Source organism: Anguilla anguilla, chromosome 12 (genome assembly GCF_013347855.1).
Source record: "Anguilla anguilla isolate fAngAng1 chromosome 12, fAngAng1.pri, whole genome shotgun sequence".
In the NCBI taxonomy this organism is placed as follows: domain Eukaryota; kingdom Metazoa; phylum Chordata; class Actinopteri; order Anguilliformes; family Anguillidae; genus Anguilla; species Anguilla anguilla.
Genome location: NC_049212.1, coordinates 34,578,109 through 34,596,603, shown reverse-complemented (window position 1 = coordinate 34,596,603; position 18,495 = coordinate 34,578,109). Strand labels below are relative to the sequence as shown.

At 42.3% G+C, this 18,495-nt stretch overlaps 1 protein-coding gene across 2 annotated transcripts in view; it reads left to right on the top strand.

Annotated features, from left to right (window-relative positions):
* The window catches only part of LOC118208883 (glutamate receptor ionotropic, kainate 1-like), a 53,508-nt gene extending 43,863 nt beyond the window's left edge, over nt 1–9,645 (top strand). Inside the window, exons 14-17 of one of the 2 annotated variants that reach the window (XM_035383841.1) lie at nt 2,559–2,776; nt 3,722–3,947; nt 4,679–4,929; nt 9,142–9,645. In XM_035383841.1, coding sequence (XP_035239732.1) covers nt 2,559–2,776; nt 3,722–3,947; nt 4,679–4,929; nt 9,142–9,297 — 851 coding nt within the window. In that variant the 3' untranslated portion in view covers nt 9,298–9,645. The remainder of the gene's footprint in view (nt 1–2,558; nt 2,777–3,721; nt 3,948–4,678; nt 4,930–9,141) is intronic. The other variant, XM_035383842.1, reaches the window with a different exon arrangement.
* The last annotated feature ends 8,850 nt before the right edge of the window (nt 9,646–18,495 follow it).

Genomic DNA, 18,495 nt, shown 5'->3' with positions numbered 1-18,495 from the left:
GCTTGATATTTGACGATATCACAAATCTTTCTGTGATATGATTCAAAAGGATACGATATAGTAACACAATCCTGTTTCACAACATACACGTACAACCAAAATGAGGTTGAGAATGCAAAATACCTGCAAAAACAGCCCTAGTGTGATGAGGTCTCAGCATTTTAATCCTGCCCTGTAACATTCAGTTTTCCTTTGTGTGATCTCCACATAGTTCCTTTGAAAGCCATCGGTACTTATCTAACATTATGACCTGATCTGGCACATCTAGCTGATAGTAACCTTTTTTGGCAAAAAAAATGAACGATTGTTTCATTTTTGGGATTTCTGTCTGGATGGATTGTTGTAGTGCATGGGTGTTTGTTGGACTGTGGGGGACTACTTCTTTCCTTCAGGGTGTGAGAGGTAAATCAGGACCGCAACTGCTTGTGACATTCGCCTTCGCTTAGGAGACTTTTTCATTTAAAACGTGTCCCCATTTACAAAGCCACTCCTTCCTCCCTCTTTGAATTGCAAAGAGGGTGATGAATCTGGAGAGAACGAAGCCGGAATCAGCTCGGTTTTTTTTCCGCAATTCATCTTTTCGGCCTTCGCTATTCTTCATTCTTAATCTTAGATAAAGACTCTGACATGACTAATAGCCGCTGCATTTATTTCCCATTTTCTTACGTATGGAAATGGCCCACTGGGCATCCGCGCTCTGTAATTAGGGACTTCTATTTCATGGATCATTTCTGGTTCACCCTTTTTTAACAGTATATACCAAAGATTCACGCAGATTTTTATTGCAAATCCTCTTTGGTATATTTCACTGTCAGCTGATGTGCATCTGCATTACAATATATATATAAACTCATTTGAAAACAGCAATAGAAATGAGAAACACACACGCACACGCACACATACACACGCTCATTTATTTGTTTAACGAATTAGACAATGTGCATTGGCTACTCTCTGAACAATAAGTCTACTCTGGGCGTTTTACCCTCTCTTATGGCCATATAGTGTGTACATTAAGATTAACTCCTAATCTGGGTTTAATGGTTCATTTCCATTCTGTTGGCATTGCTTGGCTTGTGCTTCTCTGTTGATGAATGGAAACCCAGCACACGTCGACAGAACAAATGGTGTGGCTTCACCTGCATTATGCTAATGTGCAAACCCCACATTACTTAACTGCTGTCTTCATTAAAAAAACAACAACAACAACAGCAGCTTGCACGTATGGACTTACAAAAGCATCCGTCACGCGGAATTAGATGATGCGCGTGTGTTAGTTAGTTAGTCTTCCTCTGCAGAAGTTTGGTAAACCGCCGTGGTTCAGTCTTCCCTGAACACGCAGGACTGTGCACTTTCTGCATCATTTTTCCCAAGTAGCACATGTGCTCCAAAGTTTAAAAAAAAATTTAGGAGCATGCTAATGCATCCCAATTAGAGGGTGTGCTCCTAAATTGTTTTCCAGTTAGCGCTCGTAAATCTTCAGGAGCAGATGCTCATAAATGGGAGCACTGTAGAGCCCTGATATGTGTAAGACTGAGCCAATGTGGAGTTGGCGTTTGATGTTATGGGTTTCGAACTCAGCAAGTTCAACATTGTCAACTCAATTAACCTTGTCTGGCTGTGGGACTGTGCAAACTGTGGCTGATAACTTCTAAGGATTCTGCCAGATTTTGCAGATGTTCTTCAGATAATACACTCCGTTTAAACTTTTCAAACACCAGTCGTCCCTCAAACTTAGAGCGATAATACCTTTTTTTTTAAAAACCCTCTGGGATTATGCACGCTATAAAATCTGAGTGGGGAAAAATAGAGAATCTTAACCGTTGTAGGGAAAGGAGGTCTAAGCATGACTCAATAATTTCTTTTGCCTGCAGCTAGCATCTCTCCCTCTACAAAGTGGGTGGGAACCAGTGTAGAGAAATAGCAGCATTTCTGTGAAATAACTTTGAAAGTGGAGCATAGACGCGTATCTCTGTTAACAGCCAATCCGTCATCGGTTAGGGGAATATTCATTATCCGTGAGCAAGGAGCTGGCCATTAGAGGAGATAAATGCTGCACCTTGTGTTCTTTTGACACTCCATTTTCAGGTGATCTATTACACGAAATGATTGTAAGTCCCAGCCCTTTACTGTACAGTTCAGTCCTGGAGACTCGGGGAGGTAGAGGTAATAAACACACAATTGGGCTTATCGCAAAAAGGAAGATAAAAAAAAAAATCTCATTCAGGTTGAGAGCATTGTTACCTAAATAGACAGGAAGCAATTTAGCTGCTGGACTCTGCAGAGCAGATCTCAGAAGAATCGAAATTCGGTCAGATTCGCCTGTGCCTGTGATTGCTGAGGATCGTGTCCATTCATACAAATCGACTCCACGCGTGGTGCAGTACGTGGCAAATCAGGACAAGACGTCATTGTGTCCTGTCAGGCGGTGGAGCACATGCTGTCGTCTGAAGTTGAACTGGGTTGGCAGTAATCTCCTGCTGTTGTGTTCTTCTGAATGGCTCTCAGTGCATCTCTGAGTCTAACGCTGCTGCCGCCGCTGCTGCTTTTCGTAACAGGATCAGAGCTGATGCCCAAAGCTCTGTCCACCAGGATCGTCGGGGGGATCTGGTGGTTCTTCACGCTGATAATAATATCGTCCTACACCGCCAACCTGGCTGCCTTCCTGACGGTGGAGAGGATGGACTCGCCGATCGACTCCGCGGACGACCTGGCGAAGCAGACGAAAATCGAGTACGGCGCCGTGAGGGACGGATCAACCATGACGTTTTTCAAAGTAAGAGCGCGTGGACGCTCCCCTCCGCTTCGTCTCCTTTACTTCAGCCCTCCTGGCTGAACGCAGGTCGTCCCTTCGCATACCTTTTAACATTTTTGCACCTAGCATAATTTCACCCGTACAAAAAAAAAGGTCAAAAGTAAATAACATAGTTACACATTTTGTTGAATATGTCCCGCACATTGAAAAAGAAAAGGTTAGGAATTTTATGGCAGTTTTGATGGTGCAACTTGTCAAAAAAAAGTGCCATTCTGGCCTCTCCCCCATCATTCCCTGGTGTCTTAATGATGTGAAACTAGTGCAGTCTTTGGTTTTGACAGCAGTACTCCAGCTGTCTTGCAAGGTGATGTCTCCCTTACTCTCTTGACAGAGAACGAGAGAGAGTTTTGTAGTGCAAAGTGGGAGGGTGGGGTTAAGATTTCAACCTGCTTAATGTGTCACCCTAGCAGCCCATCAAAATTCAAACCGATGGGGGGTTGGGGGGTGGGGGCTTTATCTACAAAGATTGTTGAGCGTGATTACTTCCCCTATATCTCTGTGAACAAGGCCTCTGGATGTACAGAATAAATTGAATCAGCAGAGAGATTTGCGCACAGCTGTCACGTCGCTGCTGATTGAGGAAAAGCAGACAGGGTTTTTCATTATACCACTGGCAACGGCATGGGAACTGCGAGTTCAGAATCCAACAGCATATTCCTCAAAATGTTCTATAAACCAGCAGAATTCATTCATTCAGGATTTTCCCCATGTTTAAATGTTTTTGCTACATTCAGAATTGTAGTCAGGACGACTATACATACACACGTGTGTGTGTGTGTGTGTGCGTGTGTCTTTTGTTAAATTTATTAGGTTAGACTGAATGCATGAGATCCAGTTGTATGTCAGCATACATGGTAAAAGCTTCCGTAATACTTTGTGCTATTTTTTATTTTTTGTATTTTTCAGAAATCCAAAATATCCACATATGAAAAAATGTGGGCATTCATGAGCAGCAGGAAAAACACGGCCCTGGTCAAAAACAACCGTGAGGGAATCCAGAGAGTCCTGACCACAGACTATGCCCTTCTGATGGAGTCCACCAGCATTGAGTACATCAGCCAGAGGAACTGCAACCTCACTCAGATTGGAGGCCTGATCGACTCCAAGGGCTATGGGGTGGGAACGCCTATAGGTGAGTTTCATTGTGGCCTGCACAGATTTCTCCAGAAGCAGTGCATGCTTTTCAGTGTTCTAAAATGCTAGCCTTTAAGTCCAGACGTGGTACATGCTGTTCAGTGTTCTAGAATGCTAGCCTTTAAAATCTAGAATGATGGATTTGATCCAGATTGTTGTTTGAACAGGATGGTCCAGTGATGGCATGACCCTCGCAAATACACACTTCTTTAGTGTCCAGTTGCCCCACCCGAAATTGGAAGCTTCAGCTAGCTGTTCACAAGTTCAGAATTCTGCAAACTACCCACCTTTCTTTCTCACGTAAAATAGGCTAGGGTTTCTTTTCTTTTTTCTAAAAGATTAGCACCAAGTAGATTAGTTGAAATATATAATTTTCGTAAATAGTTTTGAATTCTGCTGCCACAAGCAAGCTTGGGTTTTGTTGGTAGAACTTAGTCTGAACAGGGAACTTTGAAGGTAAAACATGCATGCAGGCACACTAAAACTCTGGCTAGTTTGGACTGCCCTGAATTTTCTGAATTTTTGAGGCACAGGGTAAAGTTTTAAGTTGCATTTCTGCGGCTGCTTGGCTATCCGTATTTATTGTGAAGTGGCAGTGGTCAGCCCTTTGGCTAAAGATATTCATACAGAGGTCGAAAGACATTTTCCTCCTCTGGACTGTAACTGTATTATATTTCCATAGGGCTGCAACTTAGTCCCTGCTAAACGTCTGCCGTTTTCCCTCTTCAGGTTCACCGTACAGAGATAAAATCACCATAGCGATTCTCCAGCTGCAGGAAGAAGGGAAGCTCCACATGATGAAGGAGAAGTGGTGGAGAGGGAACGGTTGCCCCGAGGAAGACAACAAAGAGGCCAGCGCCCTGGGCGTGGAGAACATCGGGGGCATTTTCATAGTGTTAGCGGCCGGGCTCGTCCTCTCTGTGTTTGTAGCCATCGGGGAGTTTATATATAAGACCAGGAAAAACGCAGACATCGAGCAGGTGAGTGTGGGTCAGTGCTCCTGGCACAAGTACTGACACCGGGTCTCGCTGCGACTTCGCAAAGCCTCAAATCATGTGAACGAATCCGACTTTGTGTCGTGCGTCAACGATTACACGCTTGCAAATATATTTAGGGGCTGTATGAGGCCAGCAAACGGGTTTTAAGTTCTAATTTGAATGTGAGGAACTGCATGGCTATGACAAAGCAAGTAATACATCTGTAGGAATTTAGTGTAGTCATATAGTACAGTAGTTAGGACTAATTTTCGAACATACTATCCTTTGTGCTATAGGACTACTATCCCTATTAATGTTACAGTAGTTATGACTTAACTTGTATTGAACATTTTACTTTTAGCGACACGGCGCTATCCCTGTTGGTCCTGTTAGCGGGAAGAGACCGTTGCTGTGTATTCAGCAGATATTGCTTGACTGTTTTGGCCTTGCTGTTGTTCACATTTGTTGTGTACAGATGTTTATAGTGTACATTGGTCCATGTCATAGCACCATGGGCATATGGTGTAACACACCTACATAGGGTGTGCAGGAATACTTCATTATCAATAAAATTTATATTTAATGTTAAATTAACTTTTCTGAATTATAACCAGCAGAGGTCCAGGTATTGTAATCACAATACCTTTTCTCCAAATAGTATGCACGTGGACTTCTTAATTTAGATGGAAATATATCCGAAAGGATTCCATACACACCCTAAAAATTTTACTCATCTGATTTATTTTGCTTTGTTTTTTTTGTTTTGTTTTGTTTTGTTTTTTTTCAGCTAAGATGTGAATTTATTACACAGTAATATCATATTCCTCCTGGGTGAAAGTGTACTGAGAATGGAAAGCGAGTTTTCAGGACTTTTATTATGGAGTCACTTTGCTCGTGTATACGTTTCTCTGCTTTTGTATAACTCTCATCGCTGATGTTTATGAAAATGCATGTATCTTATCAAGTGTTTTTATTGTGTTGGAATGGCTGTTTTGGAATGGCTTTTAAGTTACGTGGCAACTTTTGTGCATGTTTTTACTTTTTTTATTTATCTTTTTTAAAATCTTACTTTGTCTCTTCTAATTTTGTTATGACTGCGTTTTTTTCTGTTGTTTGTTCTGCATGCAAGGCCTTTTTTCAAATCCAAGCAAATGCATCCTTACAATTCCACCTGGGAAATCTCGTTATCCGCGGATTTAGAGTGTGGGAACCTTCTCTGGGAAACTGACGCGGTGCCCGCGCTAATTAGCTTCCCACATTGTTACGGTCATTACAACGGAAGGTTTGTTTGTGGTGTTTTGTCGGATCTTTTCCCCTGTTATACCGACCCAAAATTACCCCCCCCCCCCCCCCCCGTCTCTTGCCCCAGCTGGTTCCCCCCCTTGGTTTCAGACAACTGCATTAGCCAAGAGATTTAACTAAACAATTACAATGTGATCACTGAAGAACACCATTGAAGAGCGAAAAGCAGAGAGACTCTAGTCCTGATAGCTATGAGGGGGAAATGATACTGAAATTGCAGTACATCTGTCTTATATTAATCAGTACCTGAGCAACCTCTTGTCTTGATCAGCCTTGACTGATAGCATTATTACCATTACGCACAGAAATTGAATATGTTCAGCGCCCTCCTGCTGTTTTTCTGCAAAGTCCACACATGCCCGTGAGGATCTGTGGGTGATTGACCTGATCCTCTGCCAGGAAAGCACAACTCATTTGACAATTTGAGGAAATCCACGCAATTTCACTTCTGACATTATGGAATATAAACCATGATATTCTGGCATGTAGGTGAGATTGTGTAGTGTTGAAACGAAAAGAAGTCATGGTTAAGTTATAGAAAATCCAATCTGACAAAAACACAACATTTTCAAAAGGGTGATTTAGCTCTCTTGAATTACTGTGGAACTGTACAGAAATGGCAAATCAATCATGCATTTTAAATGCTCTCCTTTTAATATGAATTTTTATGTCGCGTCACACTCCAACGAGAAAGCCTAATTTATCTGCACCGCACTCGCCTCTGTTTGGTGACAGTGCGTCAAACTTCTCTGGGTGCAGCTGTTGTAAATAATGTTATCGTTGGGAATTGGATTAGCAGAATCATCCAGACGCCCAAGTTCAAAGCTCCTGTAAGTCGGAGAGACTCACACAGTTGAAATCCCTCTCAGCAGGAGTTCTGTGGTTGGAACCCCCCCACCCCCCCCAAGGGGCTGCCAGGTGGCGCATTCTGCTAAGGCACCGTTCTACTGGACGGGCCCCACAGTCTGCTCTCAGACCTGGACCGGGCCGATGTGCAATTGGCGTCACCGTCGCCCAAGAGCATGAGTGCTTCATTCCGCCAGGAAGACAGCCGCTGGTGTGGTGCGCCAGCAGGCCCAGCCGGTCGGTGAGGGTGACCCCGGACTGGCCTGCTGAGCTGCACACGGTGCCTTGCTTTGCCTCGGGCCCGTGCGAGCCTGACTTGAGAACTACGATGTCGCAAGCGTGAGCGTGACTACCGGCTGACATCACGTGCATCACGGGGGGAGGGGCGGGTTTCTGCTTTTCTGCGCTCCCCCAAATCGACAGCGGGGGCTGCGATGACTGCAGCAGTGTGAATATGACTGAGCATGGGCTGGAAAAATTGAAGAAAAGCATAAAAGACAGAGGTGCCCCTCCTACCCCCACCCCCCCTAAAAAAGCTGACATTTAATATAAATGGCTGCCCTTCTCCTTCTCTGCTTCATTTCTTTCATTCTTGCCCTCTCAGTCTTCATACTCTTGCACCTGTTTTCGATGTCTGACAACATGCATACACTTTACATCACAACCTCAGGGGGTGAATGTGAATGTCCTTCAACACTGAAGGAGGCCTGGAGTAATAGACGTAAAATCCAAATAGGTATCAGATCTTAAATGGATCTGCTCTGCGTTGTCTCTAGATCCTGAAATCAATTTAAGTTTGCTTCTGGCAAATAAAGAAAATAAACAAAAATAATGTCCAAAATGAAATGAAAAATACAAACTCTTGTAACTTATACAAAAACTGTAGTACAATGGAAAAAAACTGCTCCACAATGTACTATTATTGTCTCCAGTACAGTACTACTGCAGCTGGTTCATCCTAAATATGCATTTCGTTTTCGAGTAAGCATGCATAAATCTGTGTGTGTGTGTATGTGCATGTGTGTGTGTGTGCATGCATTTGTGTGTGTGTTTTTGTTCATTTAAAATGCCTACGTACTGTAGACTTTTAAAATCAAAACTAACTACTGTATTTATTATATCCTGTTTAGGATTCTAGCCTCATACAACCAGATTATTTTAAGACAAATAGTTTTGAATTGGAACCATATAAATACACAAATACATATTCTATTGCACGCAAATTCAAAAGCATTTTTACACAGTCGGTATCACAGTATGAACTTATCCACTTTCTCTTGGCTTTTCTTTTTTTCAAAAGACCAAACAAGCTAGATGCCTGAAGTTTTTTTTTTCATGCTTCATGCAGCGAAAGCATGACTTTTCCCATCAATCACTTGTGAGGTCTTCACAGAGTCTTCCTCCACTTCCTCGGTGGTGAGTCATTAGTCACCAGCAGATACGGTGTTGGAGTAAGTACAGCGTAGCTGCCTTTGAGGCCTGGAGGTAGAAGTTCAAGGTCACCTTTGAATCTGCAGGACGAGGCAGAGTGAGCAGGTGTGATGTGATAGCTTTAATTAAAAGTATTGAGAATTGAGCACAAGTTCTGATTTAAGGAATTTTATAAGGGGTTCAAAGCTTTTCTACGTGAATTCCCAGGAATTTATTTTTCTTTCGCTGTACACAGGGCAGTGATCATTTTTAATGCAATATCGGTTTTTTTTTCAGTGTAGAGAAGTGCCTTCTATGTATGGCTATCACATGTCAGAAGGATTTATTGGTAGTATTTACAGGGGAGAAGCTCGAGCAACAGCAATACCCTCCCATTATCTTTAGCTTGAACCTTCTCAGAACTTTCCAGAACAGACAAAAAAAAATCCTTGTGCTCATGCATTCGAAGAAACACTTAGTTGCATTAACAAGCACTTATTTCCTAATGCCCTCCCATATCATCATCTGTCATTTGGAATTTCTTTATTTATTTTATGCCCCATTTCAACGGTAGACCTGAACTCAACTTTTCTGGTGAGACTGTGGCGACGGTTTGTCCCGATGTGAATTTAAAGATGCTCTGTTCTGTTTTGACAGTGTGTTTCTTTTAGCGCTATAATGGAGGAACTCAGCCTCTCGCTTTCGTGTCACAGAACGAGCAGGAGAAAGCCGCGAGTTAAGGGAAGAGGGGGACTGTCGGGCAATCTGTTGTACCACCCCAAGCGTATTCTGAGGAAAGAAACTATGGCGTGAGCTATGGACTTCTCGGTGTCTGGACAACAACAAGGAGCCGGGACCCACAGACTTGATACGTGTCCTCCTGACATAATTTCATGAGTTTGTATTTTAAAAAATAACTTTTTTTTTCCCTCTTTTATATATGCTGCCTGCCAACGTGCAGGTATTGGGGATGTTGCATTTTTGAACATCGTTTTAATTTTTCGACAACGTAAACTACAATGATTTTTTTTTTTTTAGATGGATGAATGAGAATGAAATAAAATCAGGAAATTGAATGCCTTGTGTGTTGACTGTGCTCCATCTTGTGTAAATGTATATTTGTTCCAGTGTTGTATCCAACTTTTATGAATAAACATGTTTACATTTTTCACAACTTATTCTCTTTCGTTAAGCATGCCGTCAATCTTAAGTTTCCCACAATAGAGTGAGTGAATTTGCTTGGATGTATAAATTATGTGTAAATTAGCATGTAACTGTCGATAGACTACTTTTTATCGAGGGACTTTGTTTAGTATGTTAAATCAATAAACTAGCCGAGAAAGTTACAGATTTAAAATTAAACAGCAATGGATGCATTGTCTACACTGTCATTTAAACTTCAGTCATAACATCTTTCAGGGAACAGGGCTTGGACATCTTTGTCCCTCACCTGGGTCACACTTCATATATATATATATAGGAAGTGTGACCCAGGTGAGAGACAATGTCCAATATATATTATTATTATTATTATTATTATTAAGGAATAAGAGTGTACATGAGTCAATGACTGAGAATTTTGAAATGGGGCATGGAGAGGGGGATCTATAAAAATGATATAGGAATATGGGAAGCAATTGAATAATTTTAGGGGTTAAAATCCCAGAGTCCGCCAACACCGAATAAAGAACCAGTCACCTTTTGAAAGCCGTGAACAGAGTCAGCCGCCTATTTTAACGATGTACAGGATGCCCGGGAGAATCTCATTCAGCAGCAGGGAAGGGCGGATTCCTCTTAAAGCTGGTGCCAGTTCCGACTGCTGAGCGGAATTCCATTGGGTCACACATGATTGACTGTGGCTCCGCCCCCCCAGGAAGGACATTTCCAGCTGGGCAGGCTGGGTGGCCTGCTCTACATCACTCTCTCTAACGACACCTGCAATTAGCCTGCCGCTGTGTAACCCTCAACTTTAGCAATGGAAGGAGAGAGAAAAAAAGAGCGGTTTGGTTGACTTCACGTTGGATTTGCTGGATTGCAGCCCACGCGTCAGTCAATGGTAGGTCTATAGCAGGGCTTGCATGGGCTGCCAAAGTCTGAGGGGAAATAGGGATAAAAATATAGAACTTTAAGTAAGAAGAAAGTTTAACGAGCTGTTTTATTTCTGTCTTGCTTTTCCTCCTGTTGTTTTTTGTATGCTTTGGTGTAAGGTATTTTACCCTGATGTGTCTGTTTTGATGATGAAAGGTAGAATTCTTGACGTGCAAAAAAGTTTGTTCTATCCTTCGTGTTTGTGCAGAGTCACCATCAAAGGAACCATAATTGCAAATTTAATTACAGAGCTTAGCTGTGGTTATGAAGGCTTGTTATTTCACAAATTTCACCCACATGCAAAATTGATCAAATAGATAATGCAGTCAGAAAATTAGGCACTGCAAATTCTGTTACCCAGAAGCAAGCTTAAACAAAAATCCTTCTCCTCTAATTTCCTCTTTTCAGAAGGGAGTCTATGCGCTTACTATAAATCTGCTGTTTGGTGCTTATCCGTCATCTTGCCAGGTTTGAAATAATCTACTCTGCACCGAAGGGGAATTAGCATTGTCTGAGAGATGTCTGGTTTATCTAAATTTGCAGGCATTTGTGATTATATACCTTATGGGGGTATTCCAAGTGATCCATCTGAAGAGGGTAAATACAACACTTAAAAAAAATAAAATAAGCACACATCTAACCAGGGTGGTAAGGAAGTATTTCAGGTTTACAGGTCAACAAAATCCTCCCTTTCCTATTAAAAGGCAACATTTCATTCAATGAAATCGATGTCCAAACCTACTGAGAAAAACATATCACCTACAGTATAATGTAAAGTGTGTAGTTGGTATCACTATAAAAATCACAAGCAGCAGTCTCACCATAGCCTTCATAGAACAAATGCATTGCCTTTACATCTGGCTAACAGACATTCAGGAGAGAATGTGAGGTTCACCTCAAACAACTGTGCTCTCTCCCCTATCGCTTTCCACACCCTCTTCTTCCCCAAGAAACACCTGAAGACTTCAGATCAATACTGTGCACATTAGCACATTATTCAACACCTCCTTGCAGCTGAGATCGCTTTAAATTTAGCATTTTGTGAATCCAAAGGCTTTGCTAAATGACATCAGTGACAACAGTTACTGAATAAGGAAGAAGAACTACAAGTAACAGCCAAAATAAAGGAAACTATTGAGTAATTGAAGGACATAAAGTATATTGAAAGCAGGTGCTTCCACACAGGTGTGTTTGCTCAGTTAATTAAGCAATTAACATTCCAGCACACTCACAGCTGTGTATAAAATGCTGAGCAGGCCCACTTGCCTGTCAGTTTGTCTACTATGTCTAGAGCTCAGTGACTTTGACAGAGTTGGTTGTTGGGGGGCATGTTTGGCATCAGATTCAGTGATTAAGACTGCTAAAAATGTAACCATTGCAGATGATGTAGGCATGGAAGTCTGAAGAAAATGCATCATCCACATAGGGCAAGTATTGACAAAGCTTAATTCCCCTCAGCTGTGATGTCATTGGTTAGAGATGCAAGGCAAAACACATGAGCAACTCTGAATCCGTTGACTGCAAAAAAATTAACCAAGGGTGTGTACAGGCAGGTTCATCAAAAGGTTTGAACTTTACAGAGAGGGATCCTGTGGCTGCTGGTTCCTTTAGTTTTGGCAGTTACCTGTAGATGGCCTGAACCATTCTGGGAATGTTTGAGGCCTTCTTGGAGGAGAGAATATGGCTGATAAATGTCCTTTATCCCTTTACAGTGTGCGATCGCAGGTGTGTCATTTATAATGTTCTTAACTGAACATTCTGACGTGAAAATCACTACAAGTTATTGACAGCAGTGGGGTTCTAGAACACTAACTTAGAACATTGGGGGGAAAAACATTCCAATAAACCTACTCTTCAAAGGGTTAAAGGAAAAGTGTAGAAGTGACAGTATGATTTGACTTACCTGCAGACCTACGACAGTGTAAAATTACAACGGTGTAAAATTAAACATGCTACTGCCTCTCAACAGTTCACTCCCAAAGTAGGCCTTATTAAGCATGGACATAATAAACTATGTTTGGTATTTTAAATCAAATGCCTACTGTATAAATTGTATATGCATAGAGTGTAGAACATATTCCTGGCCAGGCACTAGCTGATCTGGTCAAAGCTGACTGCATTTTGTTTAGCAGCAATAAAACAAACTGTACACCGTATACTGTAATCCTGAATGCAGATGTTGTGGAAACTGGACTCTGACATAAGCAGTCAGTATTAAACAAATTAAACATGGCCGTGGGGGGGGGGGGGGGATGCGACCTGCACCATGCTCAAATAAATCAGAGGTGTCCACACCCGGATTGGCCTGGGACGCGAGTCAGATTTCGATCTGATCCATCAGCAGGGCTGATGTCAGCAACATTCGGAGACAAAATAAATGTAAGGGGCGAAGCAGAGCAGCGCTGCCCAAGACTGTGGCAGGCCTGCCAGAATGGAATTAATGCCCATGAGATAAGGCTAATGCGCAACATCCTCAAAATGTCAGTCTCTCGGCGTGTCCATGTTTACATTATTTATTTCCCAGGGCACAGTTCCTTAGGTCATCTATAATCGGGGGCAGAATGCCTATGTGCGCACATGTAAAATTCACACGGCGTTACACTTTAACCCTACATCTATCGGCCTCCCCAGGGCAATGCTGTCTGCACACTGATGCCACTTATGACCCATTAATTGAGCTACATTTTCTCTAAAGTAATTTGCTGGAAGAAAGGATAATAGAGTGAAACTCAATATCTCTTGCAAAAAAGTATGGTGCCTTTACGAATTATACCACACTGAGATATGCACTGTTTAAATTATCTTTTCCATTCTATGTGTCCTCTGTTTGTCACCAGAACACCCAGAAGTGTTTGTAGGCCTATTTTGCATCATACTTCTTCTGGCAGTTTTGAAGAGAGCGAGTAGTATGAAGTGCGTGCTGCCAGTTGCTGCTCTGTTTCACTGCACAGTCCGCAGCGGAGCTGCATGCAGAACTGGAGCAGACAACGCACGCTTCCAATCGACCATAGGAGGTGCTATTTCTCACTATTATGGTGATGACTAGAGACCTGTCTGCCTTGCCCACAGCCAGCAGTGGTACAGTTCACATTTGGTTTCACAAATACGTATAACTACTGTAAAATAATTTCTCTTATTAGAATTTTGCAAATGAACTGGGTGCTTCTGTGAAAAGTTACATTACTTTGGGATGACAAACTGCAAGGAATTTTATTTCACCGAGCATGGCCTCCAATAAATCACCTCCAGGAAAAGGTTTCACTTGGTTGGTGTTCATTAGAAACCTCATTAAAAAGTAAAAGATTTTTAAGTGGGGAAATTAAATGCAATAATTAAAATAAATTCAAAAGCCAGCAGATCTTCAAACATATCTACTTGAAAGCAAGCGAATCCAAAGGGCACAAGTCATCGTATATAACAGATCTACAAAAAATGTGAACATTCATCAAACTGTTCAGCAATAATTGGGTTGGTTTGCACTTTAATTGGGAAATGAAGCATTGCTCTCAGACATCTGTTAGATCAGAGAAAAGCACATAGACAATAACTCCAGAAAGGACTTTTATAGTTCCTGTGCTACTTAAGAACATGCATTTATGACTGCATCAAAGGGAAATGTGTATGAATTCATCATTTTCCCTCATTCAAACAGTTATTAATCAGTTTCAATTATTAAATAATTTTTCAGGGTGTCTTTAATCAGAATTTATTTAACAGCATAAATGTTATCAGTATCTCATTTCCCTCCATTCACAGGGCTATTAAGCAGGGCCTTGCAGAGAGAAAGGGACACACCAGCCTAGAAAAACTGTTTCACAACACCCAGTCATAATATGGACTGTATCTTACCAAAATTAATGAATGGAAATTCATTAGAGCAGCGATAATAATAATACAAATTTTAATTATTTCATCAAATCAAAGGGACTGATATTATGGTCCGCTTTCCATGACCATTCTCAACCCTTTGAAGAGTAGATATTCAGTGTTCTAGAACTCCATTGCTATGAAATGACCAGTAGTGATTGTGACCTCAGTGTTACAATGCTCATTTAAGAGCATCCCAATCACATGTTTGTGATCTCACACCTTATATGGTAAATGGGATCCAATGTTCCATTCTACGCTTTTGCACTGTGATCAGCTCCAGAGTGTTGCCTGCAATCACCCGGGGAACGGCTCTGCAGGTGAAGGCACTGCGTGGCTATGTTGCGCATGGAGTGATGTAAGGGTGACCAGCACCTGCTTTGATTCACAGCATCCCCACAGAGCCCCAGAGCCCCTCAGTAGGTATAATCTCCACCTCTCCACTGCAGATGCCTGCACTCAGTAAGATAACTACACCAAGTTTCTAACAATCCAAATGCAGGACAAGAAAGGTGGGCTTGTGGGACATTGGGAAGTTCTAAAGAAGAAAATAAATTAAATAAATAAAAGATATAAAATGGGGATAGATTCACACAAAATGAATACATCTTTTAACGCATTCACTTCACAGTCCTCATTATTCCCGTGCTGTAAAACTAGGCCAGACAGTCTGATCAGCAAATGCATAGCCAGAGTGCCATAAGAGCGACGTATTGTTTAAGCCTGGTTGTGCTAACAGATTTCTCCCTTAGGGAAAATACACGCCCAGTACAAGTGGATCCCTGAATTCATGCCTGGAACAGTGCGTCAAAATTACATCTGGTTGTCTAGCACGCTAGCACCTAGGACATAAGCTACTGACAAAGACAAAATCAAGCTGGAACCACTGGTGTGGGGAATTCACATCTTGTTTTAACTGGTTGTGGGTGGTGGTGGTGGTGGGGGGGGGGTAGAGGCAGATTGCTTCAAAAGCCGCTGTGCATACTTCAAGTTTGTGGCAGCTTAAGACATACTTACAGCCTCCTCTGTCTAAAATAGGAGCAGAAAGACGCATGCCCAAGAGCAATAACGTCACGCTAAACGCAGGAATTGCCTTGCGTACCAAAAGAGCGGATTATTCGAACCTCGCCTTTTGGTGTTGTAGGAAGCCCAGCAGTTTGCCTTGCAGAACTGTAGGCCATAATATGGAAGCATGGATATCTGAGATTTGTTGGCAGATGTATCCTTTCTCTAAAGTGGGTTTCATTGGTTCAGCATTGGTCTGAAACTGAGAGAACCCCCCCCCCCTCCCCCCCCACATCCCAACTATTCCTGTCTCCAGGAATAGCTAAAGCACTGGCGAGACCACCACAGATGTTTTCTTCCGTAATCCCGATGTCTTGCTCATTACCTGTGTCCTGACCTTGATCTCTCCCTGCCATGAATATGATAGAGCAGGAGGGGGTTAAGAAGGCAAAGCCGCTAGCTTTCGGGCTTTCAGGGGGGGTCAACACAATAATAATAATAATAATAATAATAATAATAATAAAAATGGTTGCTATTACAATGCTGTCATTGACCAAATAAATCCTATAATAATAATGTGATGTTATTGTGACAAAAAACGGTCCTGGTTGTTGCTGTTACCCCTGTGTCTGAACATGCATGATACACTGTTTACCGTTTGCAATTAATTTACTATATGCTAGACATCTTTAATTTTTATGCACACAAAGACAGAGAAGGTATTAGAGACAGCGAGCTAGAGAAATGCGGGAGGGTGGAGGGGTGGCTGCATGCAATTAAATAGACGACACCGACTTTCTGAATGTTTTAGGATAAGGTTGTCAGGCAGCATCTGTTATTATTGCCACATCCGTAATGAACTTTCAGCTTCGATGACAGCTGCAACCTGATCAAACTGGGAAAGATGTCTCTGAGTTCCACGCCTCCCTGGCGGAGAAGCCTCACAGACGAGAGGACACGGGGAAAGCAGATAAGGGTTAAAGGGGGGGGGGGGGGGGGGGCTTTACATTAATCTCACCGTCGTAATGACAGTCCAAGGTTTTTGGTACGCTGATGAATTCCGGGATTGGGTTTTAAACTGCTTTCATTCTGTTTGCGGGTCTTTAATCTCCTAACCCCGGATTCTTAATCAAGACTCGGAGCAGGGTTTTTAATCCTTCGTGAACGAGGCAGAGGATTACGGGCTGCTGACCTCGGCAAGAGCGCGCAGCTGCATCCTCTTCATCAACTTTCTCGCCCGGTGTGTTTTATACGGGAGCGATAATCATACTCCTCCTTTCGTAGCGGTATTGTCTCAATATCAAACAACGTATCAGGGTAGCAACTGCCACAAAGAAACCTAATTATACGCAGTCCGGGGTAGACTACTAGGGCGGCTGTCGTCACATAATTCCCCCAGTGAGCCAGTTTTTGATAGTGGCAGCAGGGCATTCTCCCTGCTCCACGTAACGGCTGAGGCCAGCTCACTACGATAATCAGCAGTTTTCAAAAAATAAAAAATATATAAAATACCTTGAGCAACCTTGGTTGCATTGCCAAGACCTGTCTTTTATCCTCCCCCGGCTTGCGAACAGACAAAACTGGTGTGATTATTTTTCATTTTAACCAGAGATTACACTTTTTTAATGAAAAATAAAAACAAGTTCATCAGGGAATTTGGACTGTGAATTATCTTTTAAACTTTGGATATTGATTCTACTGTGTCTCGCACTTGTAAGTCACTAGGCAACTCAGAAGGTGTGTGCGCATAGGTGCCAATGGCCATTCTTATGATCAATGATGGCGTTTTTGGCTGGACTGCAACAGCGGGGCCAGCCCTACAAACGCTAATGTCTGTGACTGACTGAGTGATGAAGTTACACCATTGGTCGTCTGAGTTAGGAAGTTACACCATTGGTCGGCCGGAGAGGTCCAGGCATATACTAGGTTTTGACCTGGTCTTGTTTCTCAACGGCCGCAAACAGCACAAAGGAAATGCTCAGTCCTGAAATGTAGCCATCCAAGCAAGGAAGGGAGACAAAAATGAAGAAGGGTTAGGAGGGAACATGCATTTCATCACTTAAAGTATGAAGCCTCGAAGGCAAATGTGCATGGAGTAAGTTTACTTTTTAAGAAACGTATTTGTACCATTCCAAAATAAACAAATACATGGCATATTTGATCACAGAGTGTAGCCTAGGCCTTCAGCTTCTTTTCAGGCAGTTTTAATCAGCTGAGGTACAGCGAACATCATTATTTCTCGTGTTTCTCAGCTAATGCTTACCTAAAAAAAGAACAAAAAAGCATGGGCATGAGAATGATCGATAATTCAAATTTTTACAGATGGCTGTAGACTGGGAAAAACAATAAAACAAAACCAGCACTGATTCAATGAAAACGTGTCCCTATAGCGGCGATGTACCTAGCCTACAAAGAAATAACTGCTGTTTTTTAAAAAACCAAAACACAGCTTGCAGAGTTCCGAAATCACTAAAAACAAACTTGTTAGACATTGTGCTTCAGGGTGATTTTACGAATAGATCCATCATTTCCCCCGCCGGTTGGCATTCAAACACTTTGGGCTGGGAACAAAGCTGCCTCTTCCGATGCACAAAAAAAGAAAAGACGCCAGAAGGAAGCTCAATGAAACGGCCAAAAAACCGACAGACAAAAAAGGCAACGGCAACAGAATGAGACGGCAGATTGAAAGTTAAATTAGGCACGGAAGACTTTCGCTGCCTTAAGAGGGGAATCATCCAGATAAACGGCCATATTTTGGCCAATACCCGAGCCTGACAATCCACGCAGGCACGCGCAGCCCGAGTCTGCCCGTTATTAATGGCGATCCCAGGGAGGCCGTGTTTCTGAGAAAAACGAAAGATGGCACCTAATCTTGACAATAAGCCAGCGGCATTTACTCATTTACTTTTTTTTTTTTAGGTCTAATTAATGTGATGACAGCCGCATCTGCTGAGCCGGGTGGTTTACTGAGTTGAGAACAATGTTCCACGCAAATAGCTCACAGCACCACCGTCACTGTGTTATGAGTTAAAAGGCATTCGTTCTCCAGAG